General features: G+C 43.0%; 2 protein-coding genes across 4 annotated transcripts in view; both read left to right on the forward strand.

Moving 5' to 3' along the window:
• cep85 (centrosomal protein 85) overlaps positions 1 to 3861 on the forward strand; it is a 100040-nt gene extending 96179 nt beyond the window's left edge. For all 3 annotated transcript variants that reach the window (XM_063033734.1, XM_063033736.1, XM_063033735.1), the window contains one exon: positions 1709 to 3861. In XM_063033734.1, coding sequence (XP_062889804.1) covers positions 1709 to 1872 — 164 coding nt within the window. In that variant the 3' untranslated portion in view covers positions 1873 to 3861. The remainder of the gene's footprint in view (positions 1 to 1708) is intronic.
• Positions 3862 to 6524: 2663 nt separating this feature from the next.
• On the forward strand, positions 6525 to 17927 carry LOC134338148 (SH3 domain-binding glutamic acid-rich-like protein 3). Its single transcript, XM_063033737.1, is given in 4 exon segments — positions 6525 to 6581; positions 6583 to 6648; positions 14505 to 14672; positions 16658 to 17927. Coding segments are annotated over 4 exon segments (357 nt in total). The 3' UTR covers positions 16724 to 17927.
• Positions 17928 to 20377: the final 2450 nt, after the last annotated feature.

Genomic DNA, 20377 nt, shown 5'->3' on the forward strand with positions numbered 1-20377 from the left:
CCTGCTGGGCCAGCTTGATCTTACCCTTGTACGTGCAAGGAACATGACTGGTAAGACTGGGAAGCAGGATATATCCAGCTTTAATTTGTCAGTTATATCCTTTAGGGTATCCAAAGCATTCACAGAGCACCCCAAAGCATTGCTCACAGTCATCTTCAATTGGTTCAAAAAGGTGATTAGAATGATCACTTGAATTATTGAGAAAAACTTAACAACCTGTTCATTCAGTTGCGTAATGGCCTGGTATGGAAACACCAAGTCCTTGAACAGAAAATCCTACAAAAAGTAGTGGATATGGCCCAGTCCATCTTGGGTAAAGCCCTCAAACTATTGACCACATCGACATGGAGCATTGTCACAGGGAAGAAGCATCCATCATCAGGGACCCGCACCACCCAGGTCATGCTCTCTTCTCACTGCTGCTATCAGGAAGAAGGTACAGGAGCCTCAGGACCCACATCACCAGGTTCAGGAAATGTTATTAACCCTCATCCATCAGGGTCTTGAACCAAAGAGGATAATTTCACTCAAATTCAGTTGCCTCATCACTGAACTGCTCCCACAACCAAATGACTGACTTTCAAGGACTCTTCATCTCATGTACTCAATATTTGTTGCTTATTTATTATTATTAGTTATTTTTAGATTTCCATAATTTGTCTTTTGCATGTTAGTTTTGCCCAGTTGGTGCAGTCTTTTATTGATTCTAATATGGTTGTTATTCTATTATGGACGTATTGAGTATGCATGCAAGCAAATTAGTCTCAAGATTGTATGTGGTGACATTTATGTACTTGGATAATAAATTTACTTTGAATTTGGCAAATATTTGGAAATGTATGATAGCTATGCCTACTTAAAGTTGCTGTTTCCATTAGTTTTCTTCCCTTAACGCAGGTGACTGGGTGGTATAAGTTCAAGCAGAAAGATTGTGATTCAATGTTTAGATTAATTTTATTTTATTTAGAGAGATGCCACAGAATAGTTTTTCCCAGTCCTTGAGCTACATCAATCCCAGCAACCCGGAGTTAACCCTAACCTAATCACTGGGCAATTTACAATGACTAATTAACCTACCTGGTGCATCATTAGACTGTGGGAAGAAACTGGAGGACCCGAAGAAAACCCACACGATCCACAGGGAGGACGTACAGAGACTCCTTATAGAGGGCACCAGGATTGAACTCCGATGCCCTGAGCTGTAATAGTGTCACACTAACCACTACGCTACTGCGGTGCCCCAAGCAAAGGAGACAGATTTTGTACTGTGGAGAGAACGATGATAGCTGTTGGTAGTGTGAGAATGAAATGGAGTTTGATAACAATACTTAATTGTATTTTGAGAACAGGAACTTCAGAGATTGACAAGATGCAATGTGTTAGGCACTGCCTGTCTATGGCAAGTACTTTATGAAATGAGTAGGCTCTGACAATACATTCTATATATTCTGAATTTACTGAACAAAATTGGCAGTGAAGTGTTGTCACTGAGAAATTGCTGGGAAATGGTGAGGGCATTACCCTTTTCTGATTACAGTATTTATAACCTACAATATGGTTTAATATGGCATTGATGGTCACAGTGATTAGATATGAATTCAGTGGGACTGGATTAACCATGAAGACTTTAGAGATATTTCTACATAAATTGAGCAAATGATATTTTCCTAGTGTAGACTTTATTTTGTGTTCAATTCTGTATTCTCAGCAATGCATTACACCAGTGCAGAAGAAGGAGACTGGCAAAGCATTGAGCAGCTGACCAAGAAACTGGCTGAAGTGAGGCAGCTGGGCAGAGATATTGATGAGTTGCGAACAATGATATCCGACCGATACGCTCAGGATATGGGTGACAACTGTATCACACAGTGAACGTAAGCAGTCGGTTGCTGGGAAGGTGGGTGGGGCCACTCCATTGGATCTTAAAACCTGTCAAAAAATGCCTTCATTGAAATTAATTCAAGAAAATATTTCACAAACTTGCCACATTGGTACTTTCTTGTAACTTGCAACAGAGATGATCTCATCACAATTGTGTGACTTGCACCTTTGGGGTGCTAGACAGCGGCATTCATTTGCATGCTACCATTGTGATTGTGGTAAATATTCTTGCTGCATCTGCCTTTTAAACTGTCCTCCTCTTCCAAATGAAAGTAGCAATATTTCTGGCAACCTGCAAAGCAGATGAAGCTTTGAGAGTCAGGCTGCAGATGCCTGAAACGCGAAAGTGTTGGAGTTATCTAGTCAGATGGCACCTGTTACAGATCGATAATCTTTGTCAGCACTACATTGTTCATTCTTTCCCTTTCCACAGTTGCTGCCCAACTTGTTTCCAGCAATTTTTCATAAATATTTCTAGTGCTAGTTCCAATTCAAATGAACTTTTTGTCAGTAAAACTTCAAACTGAAACTGCAGTTTGTAGTTAAAATAAAATCCTAAGGATGGGAATTGATGAACACTTTTCAGTGAACAGCCAAATCTATTTTGGAAGAGAAGAGATTTTGTTGACTAAATTTAGAGGTAGATATAGTGTTATATTGATGAACTTTTGGATGAGAAGGCTTTTAAGGAACAAGTTACTTTTATCGGCAAAAGTTAAAGCACAGTCCAGAAGAAGAAAGAGAATTAATGAATAAATTTCTGAAAGCATTTTCAGTTTTTATACCCAGATATTGCTGTGCAGTATTGTTGATATCTCTGTAATTTTATGCCTCACTACTGGTGGTATGTGTTTACTCTGTGGTGTAATTGGACAGGAATGTGTATGAGTAATTTTTCTGGTCCACACCACCTCAGCAGAGTCAATCTCTATTAATTTTAAATTTGTTTTGTTCTTTGGTAAATATTGCACTCAAAATGAATCCTCTTCCAGACCAAGAAATGGACATTTGTATGTATTGTCACACTGGGAACTGATGCACGTGCAGATTTCTCCCTTCCTGTCGATTTATGCCAATCTGATTTTCTTTTCCTCTGTGAATCTATCAGATGATCCAAATGCAAGTTGGGAGCATTAAGAGTTGAATTGCAACTAAACAATCAAAACTAGAACCTCACTTGTGCAGGAAAATGTTGAAAAAATGAATTAAGTGGACTGTTTTCAGGCCTTTCTTGAAATCTCAAAAGTGGAGTGTATTAAAATGGCCCTGAGCATGTTAGATGCACAATTGAAACTGCACTCTGTTCCAGTTAACTGTGACAAAAATGATTTTGTATTTAACCTTGAATAAAGTGAACCTAGGGCCTGATCAAGAAGCATTGTTGAACAGTTACTTGTAGAAGATCCTTACTTTGGGCAATGCTATAATAGTTAGTAACAAATTGAAAGATTTTCAGTCCGAGTTTCTCAGGGTGTTTCTGTCAAATATGGACAGACAAGCTTGTTTTCAGTCCATTTCCTGCATTTGTGCATTGAAAAACCTCATCTGTAAATAAAGTAATATTAATTATTTGCTGTATTTATCTAAGTCCCATGAGTGATTCACGTTGTCCAGTGGTCTGTGAATAAAAGCTTTCCTTTGTATAATATTTGATGCAAAATTAGACTATTTCTGAACTTCCACCAGACTATGAAACTTTGTATTTTTTTCATACTGAAAAATATAAAGATGCAAGGATATAGGGAATAATTTATGTCTAATGTAACTGGAAAGTACCCTGCAAATTGAGCCATAGCTCAGGATATTTCATCTGATAAAATGGGGATTTGTGATAGTCAAATTCACACCATCTCCTTTGCCTTGAAAACACATCCGTTTATACTGCTTTTAACTTTTTCTATGTTTATAATGCCAGAATTATTTATAAATTTAATAGATTATGTTTGTATTTGCAAATAAAATTTATATTTTACTGGCTGATCCTGTGGTAACTTGGAATCTGTCATTAGCTTACATTATTTCAGGTATCAAAATTCCTTGTGGAAACAAAATTATGTACTCAACCTGAGTTTCCAATTTGCTGCTTTCTGTTGCCCGCAATGATGTCTTGTCCCGAGAGAAGATGAGGGCCAGGTTCTTCCAAGGGTTAATTTTGTTGACACATTTTACACTTTCCAATTGACTGACTCCTTGCCCAGCAATACTTTTGACTTATTCAGAGTGCTGCATGGTTTCCCTCTCCTCCAAATTTACACCTCATGGATATCTCTTGCACATGGCTTGTGCCCTGCTCTGTAGTTTGGTGCTACGTTGTTCTGACTGTGCTTTGTGAAGCATCTTGATGCACATTTACTGTGTAAATTCAAGTAATTGTCACAGGAACTATGATGTACTTGAATAAAATGCAGGTGTTACATCATAAAATGAGAGAAGAAATTAAATTCTAACCATTTATAGATTAATTTCAGAAAGAGGAAATTAGTTTTCACAGTGCCTCTAGAGTTAATGAAATAAGGACACAATCGAACACCAAGCCTAATTTAATGTAGGCTATATTTGAGAATGTTAATTCAAAAAGTTCCGTGTGTGTTTCAGCTATTGTGTTCTGAGTTTGGGTGGCTGACTTGTGTATATGAAGTCAGTTGCAAATTTGTGTCCATTGCAGAAATCTAGGCTGAACAATTGTTTAGTATTCAGTTGATTTGTTACCATGCACAGATAACTACAAATACAAGGTGGTGTGATGCAGATCAGGTGGAGTTCAATTGTTGTGCAGCTCCCTACATTTCACGGAGCAAAACACCAAGAACAAAATCAACCCAAAAAGCATAATATTTATGGGAATAGAAACAGGTTTACATTGTGTGTTAAAATCAAAAAAGCTGCACATATTGAAAATCTGAAATATATTTACCTTTTTGAGTAAATATTCCAGGTTATCTGCTTCTGCACGGTCCCATATTTATCGCACTTTATGTTTTAGAAATGCAAATGTCTAATGTCATGGATAACAATTACAAAGAACCAAGTTCCAGGTATTTTTAAGACACACCTTGCTCATGGACTGTTTGACCTACTCCCATCAGGGAAGAGGCTACATAGCGTCCATGCCAGGACCACCAGACTCAAAAACAGTTACTTTCCCCAAGCAGTAAAGCTGATTAGTACCTCCGCCCAAAAACCCACCACTACTTTATTATTGCCCATCAGTCACCTTATGTAGCCTGCTGTCACTTTATGGACATACAATCAATCTATACATTTAAACTACAGTATCTTATGTATTTATTGTGCATTTTTAAAATGATTGTATTCTTTATCTTTTGTGTGTTTTGTGCTGCATCGGATTCAGAGTAACCATTACTTCGTTCTCCTTACACTTGCGGGCAGGAAATGATGTTAAACAAGAAAGGGGCTTCCCTTCCTCCACCATCAACTCTGCTCTCAAATGCATCTCCCCCATTTCACGCACATCTGCTCTCACTCCATCCTCCCGCCACCCCATTAGGAATAGGGTTCCCCTTGTCCTCACCTACCATCCCACCAGCCTCCGGGTCCAACATATAATTCTCCGTAACTTCTGCCACCTCCAACTGGATCCCACCACTAAGCACATCTTTCCCTCCCCCCCCACCCCCGCTTTCTGCAGGGATTGCTCTCTACGCGACTCTTGTCCATTCATCCCCCCCCCATCCCTCCCCACCGATCTCCCTCCTGGCACTTATCCTTGTAAGCGGAACAAGTGCTACAAATGCCCTTACACTTCCTCCCTTACCACCATTCAGGGCCCCAGACAGCCCTTCCAGGTGAGGCAGCACTTCACCTGTGAGTCGGCTGGGGTGATATACTGCGTCCGGTGCTCCTGTTGTGGCCTTCTATATATTGGCGAGACCCGATGCAGACTGGGAGATCCCCCTTGCCCATCCTCTGGGTTTCCCCCCTCCCCCTTTCTTTCTCCTTAGGCCTCCTGTCCCATGATCCTCTCATATCCCTTTTGCCAATCAACTGTCCAGCTCTTGGCTCCATCCCTCCCCCTGCTGTCTTCTCCTATCATTTTGGATCTCCCCCTCTCCCTCCCACTTTCAAATCTCTTACTAGCTCTTCTTTCAGTTAGTCCTGACGAAGGGTCTCGGCCCGAAACGTCGACTGTACCTGTTCCTAGAGATGCTGCCTGGCCTGCTGCATTCACCAGCAACTTTTATGTGTGTTGCTTGAATCTTAAATGTTGAATGGAATATATTACATATTTCTCTGTCCTGAAACTGACCTGCCAGTGCTTAGTGTGGAGTGTACAGAAAGCTTTGCGCTTCTCTAGTGCATGGTGAATCAGGCCCGTGGGTGATTGATGGGCAGAATGCCCAAAGTAAAATGTTTACCCAGAAAACAATTGGCATTTAACTGAGTATATATATTTGATCTAATCCATTGTTCGCCGTTCCCCCCCCCACACACACACAACTTTATACTGCAAATACCCTTGTATTTTTATTGAAGATGGAAAGTTGAAGCAACGAGCGTAAATGTGGTACAGTATTGCAATACCACTGAAGCTAACAAGAACTGTTATTTGTCCATTTAAAGACGGTCCCTGAACTTCCTGACGCGGTGAACGGAAGGTTTTCCTATTGGCCGTGATAAATCACATGGCGAGGCTCCGCTTGGAAGTTAGTGTCTGTGGATCTGTGTGTGTGAGAGAGAGAGACACGGAGTATCAGCAGCGAAATGAGTATAAGAGTGTATTACACAACCGTTGCCGGCTCCAGGGAGGTGAGTGTGCAGCAGAATGGGGAGCGGAGAGCGAAGGAATGAAAAGAGGCAATGGCGGTGTAAAGATGCTGAAATGTCTTTTGTTAGCAGGAACGGTGAGGATGGAGAAACTGACACACCCGGTGAAGGATCTGCAGAAAGTGGCCAAGGAACCCGGGCAGCGGGTTTGCGTAACCGAGCAAGATCCCGCACCACTTTAGTTATTGTATAGTCTGATTTGATTAAAGCCACTCTCATTTAGCAACATCATTTTCGAAATCCCTTTATTGTAATTCAGCTGCGAGTTTTACACCCACGCCGCCCCACCCCACCAATCTCTTCCATTCATATAGACACCATCTGTTCTCTTGACATCCGATTCTTCCTCGTCTCCCGTTCCACCATTGTAACTCCGTCTGCAACACTTATATACGACTTGTTCTTCCTTGGCCTTTTTTTTTAAAAGGAGGTAGTAATCTTTGACGTTGCTCCATCTCCCCTCGTCTCAGAAAGAAAACAAAATTGGTGCAACAAATGTATCGCGAGGATTAGACTGGGGTTTGTTCTATTACACATATAACACGTTGACTAAACCTGCAAACGAAATGCAAATTCCCTGGAAAGATGAGTAAATTTGAACTAATCAGGTTTATTAATGCGCTTTAATTGGATTTCAGGTTTGATGCTCAGTGTTATTTTTTTAAGGTAAATTTTGTAAACTGTTCCGCGGTCCAGTTAAAAGGACTCCTGTTTAATAAGTAAATTAATTGAGAAGGAAATTGACATTAATCCAGGTTTGGCAAAGCCTTTGTTTCAGGATGTATTTTGTAGACCCAGTTTTATGAACGGTGAGTGTGATGATCATCAACCAGTGCGGTTATGCTTACTTAAAATATTTAGCTTTCATCTGTTTAAAGGCAATCTTTGAAAATAGTAATTTGTGCACATTCAACTCTAATTTATATCTATATTTGTATGCACTTTATACTGTACATGCCTTTGATATGTTTTTTAAAAAAAATCATGGCTCATTAATGCAGTGTCAAACAAGACTTGATAACAAATCGCTTAAGGAAATATTTAGGTGAATGATTTTTTTAAAAAAACTTGATCAAACAGTTAAGTTTAAAATGAGTACTTTGTGTGTATGGGGAGAAGGGATGGTGCGGGAGTAGCAGAAAGATACGGTATAGTGAAGGAATTCGAGAGCTAGAGGCTCCAAACTGCTAAAGGAAAGGTTGTGCTGGTGATGCGACAATGGAGATCGACCAGCGTGAGATTTGAATGGGAGTAGAAGGCTCCTGTGATACAGGTAAGACCATGAAAGCATGAGAATTTGCTGTATGGCTGGGATCTTGTGCGAGTCAGTATGCGCAAGGTGATTGTGACCTGCCATTTTAGTTCCATTGTATCTCAGCTTTGAAAACCTAATAAAAATCTCTAGTAATGTCACAAGAGGGTTGAATCTGACGAATCTACAAACCGTAAGTAGAGACCAGAAGTTATGACCACAAGAAAGGGTTGTAAAGGACAGATAAAATATTAACATTATGTAAGGGTCCACTTAGTATAGATGCTATACGACGTAGGAGCAGGATTAGGCCATTTGGCCCATCAAGTTTGCTCCACCATTGTATCATGTCAGATCCATTCCCATCTTAACCCCACTCTCCTGCTTCTCCCCATAACCTTTCACACCTTGACTAATCAAGAACCTATCAACCTCCAATTTAAATGCACACAGTGACCTGGCCTCTATAGCCACCTGTGGCAACGAATTCTTCAGATTTGCCACCCTCTGGCTAAGAAATTCCTCTTCATCTCTGTTGTAAATTATGAAATTATATCCCTCTGTTTTGAGTTTGTGGGTCTTTCGACATTTGATAGTTCTTAGTTAGACCCCCCCCCCATTCTTCTAAATTTCAGCGAGTACAGGACCAAAGTCATCAATTGCTGCAAATTAACCTTTAGAGAATCCTGCATGAGGACTCCCAAATCCCTTTGCACCTCAGATTTTCGAATTTTCTCCCTATTTAGAAAATAGTTATTCCTTCTATCAAAGTGCATGACACTTGCGGACACGGTATTCCATCTGCCACCTTTTTGCCCATTCTCCTGATCTGAAACCTTATGCAGCCCCTCCACTTTTTTAACACTGCCTGCCCCTCCACCTATCTTTGTGTCATCCGCAAACTCACTCAGCAAGCCATCAATTTCATCATCCAAATCATTGGCATACAACAACAGACCCCTGTGGAACATCACTAGTCACTGGCAGCCAGATCAGAAAAGGATCCCTTTATTCCTACTCTTTGCTTCCTGCCAATCAGCCAATCCTAATATCTATGCTAGTATTTTCCTGTAATACCCTGGCTTTTGTTTAGTAGCCCCGTGTGTGACACCTTCCGAGGATCCAAGTACACAACATCCACCGATTGTCCTTTATCTATCATTATTTGTTATTTCTTCAAAGAATTCCAACAGTTTTGTCAGGCAAGATTTTCCCTTAAGGAAACCATGGGGACTTTGGCTTATTTTGTCAGCTGCTTTCAAGTACCCGAAAACCACATCCTTAACAATCTACTCCAACATTTTCCAGCCACTGAGGTCAGGCTAAACCACCTATAATTTCTTTTATTCTACCTTCCTCCGTTCGTGAATAGTGGAGTGATATTTGCAGTTTTCCAGTCCTCTGGAACCATGCCAAACTCTATTGATTATTGAAAGATCATTACTGATGCCTCCACAATCTCTTCAGCTAACTATTTCAGAACCCTGGGGTGTAGTACATCAGGTCCAGGTGACTTATCTACCTTAAGACCTTTTAGTTTCCCAAGCACCATCTCCCTTGTAATAGCAACTGCACTCACTTCTGCCCCTTGACATTCTTGTACTTCCGGCATGCTACTGTTGTCTTCGGCAGTGAAGACTGATGCAAAATACTTATTCAGTTCATCCGCCATTTCCTTCATTTCCTTACTTCCCATCTCATTCCCCCCACCCCCCCAATAATCCGGGTAGTGATTTCTTGAGGGGAGAATTACAGAGCATTTATGTGTAGCAATCAACATTAAATCAAGCAGGGAATTTGAATGAAATTCAGTTACGTGTTGAGTGGTATGAATATCAAACTTACACGCAGATTAGAGGATGTTAGGAAGAGTCTTGCTAAGTATGAGGTGGGAGGAAAGTGTGTGAGGAGGCCCGTTTGATAGCCTGGAAGGCTTCTGCATTGAATTGTCCATTTCTGTGTTGTACCTCAAGTCATTCAGTATCTATATCAATAGGAACGTCAGCCAGATAGGTTTACCACAGAAAAGTGGAATTTTTACTTGTGCTTGGGTTGTGTCTGTCGCCTTACTTTCAAGAGTCATGTTGCATCTCAACTTTGTTAAAATATCATCTTTCCTGGTTAGGATTTCTTGGCAATGCTGATTTAGTGCTATCCTGAGGAACTGCTACTCAATCAATAAGGAGCAGAAATGGATATTCATGAATCCTAAGTACAGATCAGGAATGGAAAAATCAATCCTGGTGTTAACCACTTAGCCTGACCTTGAGCTCTCCCTCTGAAAATGTTTTCCAATGTACCCCCTGCCGTCTCTATTTCCACAGCCCTCAAATAGTTTTCTATTTAATTCCCTTCTAGATGATAATATTGACTTTGCTTTTACCACTTTTGGGTTATTCAACAGGATCATTACAACATCTTGTCTCCCTTTTGTTTTTTTTTGACAATTATCTTAAATTTGTGTACTTTGTTCCTGAATCTTGCACTGGAAGCTATTTTTCTTTATCAGAAGGCCTTCCATTCCTATTTCCAAACAAGCCGTATAGTGGTCCTTCACGTCCCATATAATCTTTGCTAGCCCCTCGAGTTTATAAAACAATGCTACAATGAATAAGACAGTCATTAACAAATAATTGGTTCTATGTAACCCAGTTCAGATTTGCAAGCATTGCTCTCATCAGGTGCTGTGCATGAATGGTGTGATGTACATCTTTTTCACCCTCTTGGTCATCTGATATCCCTCTGTTTCTCTTCCTTCCCATCTTTAGCTTCTGGCAAGCAGCAAACTAATATATAAACTGTAAAGGCTGCCAGCAGGAATGAAACTTGCTTCATGCCACAGATTCGGCGGCATCAAGTCCAGATGTATAGTTCTTACTTGCAGAGTCAAAGACATAGTGTGGTGGAGAGGGAGTGCTGTGTGGGATCTTCAGATGGCTGAAGGGTTTGCATTATTCATGTCAGCCGTTCATCCTGACACCAACTCCGTACTAATAGAGAAGCTGTAGTGTTGAAAGCAAACTGTGCATGGGAACTTCCGAGATACTGGCACGTCCAGACGCAGCAGCCACTCTGGCTCCAGTTAATGGTTGAATTGCTTGTCCTTTATGTCCTTATGCACCTTATTATTTGTTAATTATTTTTGCTAATATTACTGTGTGAGTTATATACACCGTGTTGGTCCATTGGAACATTGTTTCATTTGGCAATATACGTGTGTAGAGTTGAATGACAATAAACTGAACTTGAACTTCATCCAGGAACTGCCCTTTGGAATGATTGAGTAGATGTCATTGTATTTACAAGAACCTGTGAAGACTTGCTTTTAGATTAAATACTTTGGTTTTCATTTAAAACGAAGCATTTAAATAACTTCAATGTATGCCATAATATTGCTCAATGCCTGTTGAAAATGTTCCTGGTAAATAGTGCCTTGGAGGCCTGATCTCCAATTGACGCCTAAAGCTGGGGTTCAGCTCAGAAACCACTCTGGACATGACTGTTTCCTGGCCTCCTGGAGCAGATGTAATGAATAGGCAAAGCTGCTTTGTAAGACAGACTAATTCTGGCCAAGTATGTGCTGAGCCTTCCACACAATTCCTGACCCATCCAAACCTGAGCTCACTCAACATCTGTTGCCAATTAATTTGGACAATCCTCAACTCCAGCTGAAAAACACTTTCCTGGATGAGTATTGTTGTGATGGAATTGCAGGCCAGCAATAATTTGGATTGTGAGAACTGGAATTCCCATCAGATTAGATTTTCGATCAACTTATGAATCTTATTCAGAAGAATATCATGAGTTTTTTTTTGGATTGTCGTTAAAATCCAACCAATGTATTTATATAAATCTATTCTCTTCAAAGTATACTCCATTCACACTTTACCCTTCTCACTTACAGTACTCCAGCTAACAGACTCAGTAACATATGAACCTTGTATCTGTGACAGCACTTAAATAGATGGTGTCCACTCTGACTTTGCTGCAGAAAGCTCCTTGTGATGGGGCTCAGGCAGGAGTTGATATGTTTCATCACAACCTTCTCAAGGCACTTAATCACGTGCATGTAAGTGCCACTAGATGATAGTCATTAGGCATCTTACTACGTTCTCCTTAGGCACCGGTATAACTGAAGCCTGCTTGAAGTAGGTGGATACCTCAGACTGCTGAAGCAAGAGGTTAAAGATCTCAGTGACCACTCCAGCCGGTTAATTAGCACCAGTCTTTAGTACTCGGGCAAGTATCCCATCTGGGCCAGATGCTTTCCGTGGGCTTCCCCTCCTGAGGGATGTTCTCACAGGGCTGTCAGGGTCTGTCGGAGTTTGTGAAGGTGCCTTCATGTTGTGAAGGACAAAACGAGCATAAAAGGCATTGAACTTGTCGGGGAGCGAAGCCTTGTTGCACATCCTTGCCCATCTCCAGTTCCACAACTTTCACTGCACCTATAACTTTCTGAACTATTTTTGCTCCTCTAACTCTGGCCTCTCCTTCATACCAATGAGACCTATGCCTTCAGCTTCTAAGGATCTGAAGTTGAGGCTTTCCCTACCTAAACCACCACCTGCTCAAGTTTGTTTGATTCAGTGTTAAATAATGTTGCAGCTAGGGAAGCCTACTGTTGTTAATCTGCACTAGGTTAAACAAAATCTCAGCCCCACATCAATGTATTTAACTTGTATTTAATTATGTTGGGTGGCAGGGTGGAGATATATCTTTACCAAAGGAGGTGTAAGCACTCTTTCCCTCCGCTAGCCTGCAGGTCACCCTTGGGCAAGGTGTAGCACCTGCTTGGCCCCCGATCAGGGTCAAGTGAAACCATGGGAGCAGGTGATGGATGGTCGTATGAGCAGCCGTTTCATATAGCAAGTCCTAATTATGCGACCACTGGCGCCAGGCAGACAATCTCCGAAAGGTGTAGATAATGGCTGGGGTTACCTGTCTTGTAAAGACACTGCCCAGAAGGAGATAATGGCAAACCACTTCTGTAGAAAAATTCGCCAAGAACAGTCATGATCATGGATAGACCATGAACACCAACGTCATATGACATAGCATATAACAAACAATTTTCTGACGGAATCTAGGAGCCACAAAGGCCCAAGTGAAAGTTATCTTAAAAATATGGGAAGGTATGAAGCCTGTAGGAATTTTGTGAATTAACTGTGCACATGTCGTGACATTTCAGTGTGATGCTTACCCAAGTATTAGCTGAATTCATTGGCCTTGTAACCCTGAGTGTTTTATTAAAAATAAATAATCACTGAAGTTAAAATTTGCATTAAATACTTCACTGCCGATCACCCTCCCCACATCTCCAGCTTGATACAAGCCAGATGGGTTCTGCAGGTTCTGTGGCTTCTTTCTCAGTTCTCAATGAGCAGGGACGTTTGATGCAATAATATTTCAAAAGTTGAAAATGATCAGCCAGGCTCGTTCTTTGTAGATGGGCTCATGTACCATGGGCTAAGGCAGTTCTATCTTCTGCACATTTCCTCAGTGTGTGTCTCTGGTCAGTACGTACACCACCCCCGCCATCTAAAACCAATCTGACAGCTGAGGATTGTGACTATGATTTAAGGTGGACATTTGTACCCAGGGTTCCATCCAGCTTCACTTGTTCAATCCTTTTAGAGAAAAGCTAGAAGTCAGTGCATCCTTGAGAACTGAGGCAGAGAGCAGCGGATTTGGGGAATCTGACCAAAACCAAAAGGAACAAGAGTCCAGTTGTTGTGAAGGAATGGTGAAGGAACGAGGTTGGTTGGAGAGTAGGCTGAGTGATGATGGGCTTGGAGGCAAGAAGGGATCGAAAGGGTTGGAAGGTTTTATTTAGGAGCTGGGAAGCAAACAGATCCAAGGATGGGATGTTGTGGAGAATGGTATATGAGGGAAAACCAGCATATGCATGGAGAAGGATGAAATTACTACAGTATTGTGGAAAAAGTCTTAGGCACGTATATATAGCAGGGAGCAGGGAATCGTGGCTGGGAAACGTGGAAGGGAGCAGAAAGCACCAGAGAGACATTCCATAATGATCAATAAACCAATTGTTGAGAATCCAACAGTGACCTTGCCTAGTGTCTCAGGGCTGGGTGAGTCTGCACCCGTGCCATCTCCCACCCCTGCCACTCCTCCTCTGCCACCTGCCCTTCCCTCACCATTCCCAACATTCTTTGCTCTTCCCAGATTTATAAACTTGCTCTCCAATCTATATTGACAAATGTAGTTCTGTGTAAAAATCATAGGTACCCTAGCTATATATATGTGCCTAAAGCTTTTACATAGTACTGTAGTTTTGGGGGATTCTTGGGCGGGAGGGGGAGTTGGAGTGAGATGAGAAGCCACTGTTGAAGAACAGTACAGGCCCTTCAGCCCACGATGCTGTGCCAACCTTATAACCTACTCCAAGATTGATCTGCTTTCCTCCCACATAGCCCTCCATTTTTCTATCATCCATGTGTGACGTTTTACAGAAGTGAAACGTTACAGGATTTGCCAGCTTGCCGACAGTGGGGTGGGGGTTGTGGGGAGAGGAGAGCACTATGATGATTGATATTTTGTTGTTACTTTGCTCAATCGATTGCAGGTGAAATCCCAGCAGTCCGAGGTGACGCGTGTCTTGGACAGTAAAGGCATCAAGTATGAAATGATTGACATTGCACAGAATAACGCGTTGAAGGAGGAAATGAGGAGCAAGTCGGGAAACCCCAGCGCACTGCCTCCTCAGATCTTCAATGGTGACCAACATTGTGGGGTAAGGCTGGGGTCTGTGGGATGCTGGATGGCATAGTTGGCTCCAACCCCAATCACCAGTCCCTAGAACCCTGACATAAGGGCCAAGTTCCTTTCTCCCACTGTGACCTGCCTGTAAGGAGTTTGTACGTTCTCCCTGTGACTGCGTGGGTTTCCTCCGGGTGCTCCAGTTTCCTCCCACAGTCCAAAGGCGTACCGGTTGGTTGGTTAATTGGTCATTGTAAATTGTGCTGTGATTTGGCTAGGATTAAATCGGGGGTGAGGAGGGGGGGGGTGTTGCTGGATGGCTCAGAGGACCTATTCCGTGCTGTATCTCAACAAATAAAATTACACCCTTCGGAGTAGATTCTTTGGATGAAGTGGAGTGCAATAAAGCTCACTGGCTGAAAATCCAAAAGAAAACTGATGTGGGAAATCTGCAGGTTAAAACTTTTTTAAATGGTAGAAACTTTAAGTTAGGCCGTGCCTCTGGAAAGAGAAAGCCTCAGTGAGCCCAGTGACTAACAACCTTGCAGGCGTTCTTCCTGGATGTCTCTATGGATATTTTGAAGTGGGTTATTTGCATTGGGATGGAGATTGGGGGGTGTATGTGGATGGAGGGGAGTGAGGTTTGGGGGCTGTTTGTGTGGGGTGCAGGAGAAAGCAGGACATTTAGAGGCCTTGGTGAATAGTGTCTGGTACGTTTATGTGGGGAGCAGGGAGTCAGGTCTGTGTGTATAGAAGTAGAGGCTTGGCGTGTAATGTGAACAGCAGGGCTGGCGTGCAGAGGGTGGAATTGAGTAGGCTACGGAGGTTGGAGTGGTGGTCAGAAGACTCTGTAGTGGGTATCTTTACAGACAGTGTATAATTTGCATGGAGCATTTATTACAGGAAAGTGTTCAGATGTGGGTGTGAGGGTGGTGAACATGAATGCAGGATAGATGCATCCCAAAGTAGTAATAGTATTCTAAAGGCAAGGTGACACATCCGCAGTCGACAAGGAAAGTCAAAGCCAACATAAAAACAGAGGGCATATAATGGAGCAAAAATTAGTGGGGTTATATAATTGGGAAATTCTTAAAAACCAACATAAGGCAACCTAAAAAGCCAGAGGGAGGAAAGGATGAAAGATGGTCAATAAGATCAAATAAGATCAAAGAGGATACCAAAAGTTTCTTCATATATATAAAGAGTAAAAGAGAACCAAGAGTAGATACTGGACCACTGGAAAATGATGCTGGAGAGGTAGTAATGGCGGACGTATTTTTTTTGCCTCAGTCTTCACTGTTGGAGACACTTAACAGTATGCTGGAAGTTTCAGAGTGTCAGGAAGCAGAAGTGAGTACAGTTGCTACTACTGGGGAGAAGGTGCCTGGGAAACTGAAAGGTCTGAAGGTGGATAAGTCATCTGGTATGAAAGGTTACTGGAGAAGGCAGCAGGATAGAGCATTGAGAGTGGATTAGCCATGATGAAATGGCGGAGCAGACTCGATGGACCGAATAGCCTAATTCTAGTGATACGTCTTATGGACACTTTATAAGTATGTTTTCAGACAAACTCTTCCCCAGGCTAATAAAGGATGAAAAAATAATTGTTTGTCCAGAGTTAGTTGCAAAGAGCTTCTTAATTCTAGAGAAATGGGTTGCTCAGAGGGCAGAACAGTGTGGGGAGTTAACCTGAGGGCTCAGACTTGTGGAAGCTGAAGGCTGGAATGATCAAGACAGTAATGAGCAAAAGGTCTGAATAAGAGGGCTTTGGAATCTGATGGCCAGAGTGTTCAAGAAATTGCTGGAGAATTGGAAGGGTGAGCGCATGAGGCATCTAAAGGGGATGGAACTGTGTTGGACATGGGATCAAAGATTACTTAGTGTTGGGGGGTGGAGAAAAGCAGACCAGGAAATTATTTGGAAAGAGGAGTCGGAATTGGAGTGGGGTGGGGGTGTGCAGGAATGGATGATCTGGTAATCTATTCCCACATTTAATCGATGGACTCTTGCTCCCCCCAGGGTTACGAGGATTTTGTGGAAGCTGTGGAAACAAATGATGTGCGGAAGTTTCTGAAGCTCGACTAAATTCCCTCCGCGCCAGATTGACGAAGGGCAGAGTGCAGAGCCAACCCTGATATAACTCTCACACCCCACATGCAATCCCAATCATCAAGCTGTTTTAGAACCACCCATAAACAGTTACAGCTCCACTGTTTGCTCAGCCATTGCTCCTTCATTGGAGGCTTGTTGCCAATTCCCCATTCCACAGTCATTCTTCAACTATTAATGAGTTAAGCCTAGTTACTCCACAACTGAATTAACACCTTGCCGTTCCTCAGGGTAAGGTGTAGGATGCAAAACCAAATGGGGTGGGTGTTGAGTGACTCTCTGTCTCAGGGAGAGAGAGTAGCTGGGATTGGGGAGACCATTGAATTGGACCAGTTGTGAAATTCAGCTGCCTCTCTCCAGGTATTTGGGATGGGGGTTGGGGGGCTGGGTCCTGAGCTGGTGTTCGGGACTGGGAGCAAACCTGAGATGCAGGCAGTTGCTGATGAAAAGTAACATGTTCTTGGCTGGAAGATGGGAGGAGTAAGAAAGGGTATGTGCAGTCCTTGGCTGGAGGGTCATAAGCTAGTGGAAAGATGTTTTTTTTTGTAGTAGTGGGGTGTGCCTCATAAATTAACTTTATTGAGGCTGCTCCATGTGCTCATTCTTAAATGTCTATTGTTTACTGTAATCCCTGGGGTGTTAGGCCATTGAGAGCCAAAGCTCTTCCTGTAGTATCTAGTTTGTGGGAGTCTGGGATTTGGAAAGGTGGCTTATCTTCACTCGCGTTTATGAGGTAACCGTCATGGGTCATTGGATCAACCTTTGCTCTGGTGTGCTTATAGACTCCCACCCCTCCAGTTAGTATTATTGTCCATTGGGTTTGGCATCCTGTTCTGTCAGTTGTGTCCCAGGAGAAGGCTCTGCATCTTACACCCGCAGATGGCGAAGATTCCATGACTGAGGATCACTCCCTGCTGCAGGCGCTCCAATGCTTTAAGAAACAAGTTTGTAATTGTCATGGGAATGTCTGCAAGGATGCACAGCAGCTGTTACGGAAACGCTTCACAGTTATTGCAAGGCCTGTGTGCTCACACCCTTAACTTGTTATTTTTCCTTGGCTCTATTTCCTCTTTCATCCCCTCTTCACAGCTCTCTCCTTTTCGCTATTCCAACCTGGACCAAGTAGGTTTTCTGCCAAAATATTAAATAATGTCTTCCAGGAAGATATGAAATGTTTTGAACGCTACAACTGTGTCTGGCTGTATTTTTTTTACCCCCGTCCTTCGGGTGTTTACCTTCTGAAAGGAACGGCGCGGAACTCGGTGGGGTTTGGACTTGTGAGGGAAAGGACGGGAGTGGAAAGGCGCGCAGCTTGGCTCTGTGAATGTGGATAGCAGGGAAGGTCTGCGGGAACGGAAGGGTTAACACACGTCATCACCGCTGAATTGGACCTTGAACAACCTGCAAAGTCAATAAAGAGTGCGTGGACTCGAGGTAGCGAGGTGGGTGTAGTTTACAGGTGTTACTTCCTGCCTGTGACCCAGCGGCTGGAAGGAAAAGGCCCCGTTCTGCCAGGAGCGAAGGGAAAGCAAATTCAAAATTTATTGTCAAGCTTAATACACTGCATAAAAATTGGCTTTTTGCAGCAGGTGTCCCTTGCCGGATTGGAGATCTGACTGCTGCCCTGGAAACCAGCCGTGGGTGGGATAATGTAGCACACGGGTTGAGGCTGGTGTGGTCACTGGGCGTGCGATTAGGTGGCCGCGCCCGTTTTCAGGAAACTGGTAGCATACACATAGAACGCCGGAGGAATTCAGCAGGTCAGGCAGCAGCTGTGGAGAAGTACACAGTCGACGTTTCAGGCCAAAACCTTTCATCAGGACTGAGAAGGAAGGGGCAAGAGACCAAAATAAAAAGGTGTTGGGGTGGGTGAGGCTAGCTGGAAGTGAGAGGTGAAACCAGGTGGGAAAGGGCTGGAAAAGACAGAATCTGATAGGAGAGTAGCGTGGACAATAGGAGCAAGAGGGGCCCAGGCCCGGGGGGAAGTAAAAGGCAGGCGGGAAGAGGAAAAAGATAAAGAGTTGGGAGTGGAAGCGTTGCTTCTCTTTCTGGGCAGAATAATTTTTTTTATATAAGCAATTCTTTCAAATTAAAGCCAGATCGTTGACGCGTGTCCCGTTTGGCCAGTAGGCCAGCTGTTCAAGTGACCTGCTGGGGCGTTGAGCAACACGCAATTCATGAGCTAAGGGAAATGCATCTGCCGATTTAGAGCACGCATTTATGTTTCTCCGGAAACGCAAAACTGGCAGATAATCACGGCACCTCTCCAATACCACAAGCGAATAAAGGGTTAATGACAATGTTCGTATTTGTCTTGCTGCCTGGGCAGCGTTCTGTTGGGCACAACAGGGCAGAAACAGGAACAGCGGAAACCAGCGTGTTCTGTGACCCAGATGCAGCAAAGGCAGGGAAAGCTTGTCCCTTGAGTGTTTTGCTTTAACTTGCTGGCTGCAGCGGATTGAGCTGCGAGGCTGTGAAGCAGCTGCGGTAAAAGGGCGTGTGTCCGCAAAACTGTGGTTCCGACGTACAGAAACTCGTCTGTTCAGTAGGGGGTGGGGACTCGTTCGTCAGCACATTCAAAGCTTAAACCTATCGTTTGGTTTACCGCCCGGATCTCCTGCGGACGAAAATTCTTTCATGTTTGTGCTTCTAGCACTGTTTATAAATCAGACTGGCAAGAGGGTAGGGTTAGTTAGAATCTATAAGCTCTTGAGCAGAAACAGAATATCGTGCAAAACAGTTGGCAGATCGGGCATCATCTGAGGAACCGTGTTAGCAGTTCGGGTCAACCCCTTCGTAAGAACCAAGAAAGATGCTCACTCCTCCCTTCATAGATGCTGATCGACCTGCTGACAGCTTGCCATGTTTCTGTTTTTATTTAATACTTTCATCATCTGAAGGTTTTCTTCTGACATTAGCGCCAGGGTGGAAGAGGGCAGTTCAAATGGAGGGTCTCGGCTTGAAACGTCGACTGCTTATCCCCCTCCACGGATGCTGCCTGCCCTGCTGAATTCCCCTAGCATTTTGTGTGTGTTGCGCCAGCATCCACTGTCCCTATCTGGGGCTCCGGCTGCAGTGAGTCTGGCAAATCGTAACAAAAAGTGCAAGAGGAAGTCGGCAAATTCAGTCTTTATGAAGGGTCTAGGCAGAAACTTGGACTGTTTAATCCCCCGACCATCCGAGGCCCTCCAACATGCTCAAGGTTAAGGTTCAAAGTAAATTTAGTAGCAACTTACATATATGTCACCATATACTTTAACTGAGATTAATTTTCTTGCAGGCATTCAGAGCAAATACAAACAAGCAGTCGGATAAGTGAAAAACCACATACAGCAAACATGGAGAAAACAACCAGTGTGCAAAAGATGACAAACTGCAAATAAAAAACAAACAAAATAATAATAAATACTTCAAATAAGCAATAAATATTGAGAACATGAGGTGAAGTGTCCTTGAAAGTGAGCCCATAGGTTGTGGGAACAGTTCAGTGATGGGGTGTGTGAAGCTGAGCGAAGTTATACCCTCTGGTTTAAGAGCCCTGGTGGTTGAGGGGTAATAACTTTTCCTGAACCTGGTGCTGTGGGTTCTGAGGCTCCTGTACCACGTTCCTGATGGCAGCAGCAAGAAGAG

Source organism: Mobula hypostoma, chromosome 26, assembly GCF_963921235.1.
Source record: "Mobula hypostoma chromosome 26, sMobHyp1.1, whole genome shotgun sequence".
Taxonomy (NCBI): Eukaryota; Metazoa; Chordata; class Chondrichthyes; order Myliobatiformes; family Myliobatidae; genus Mobula; species Mobula hypostoma.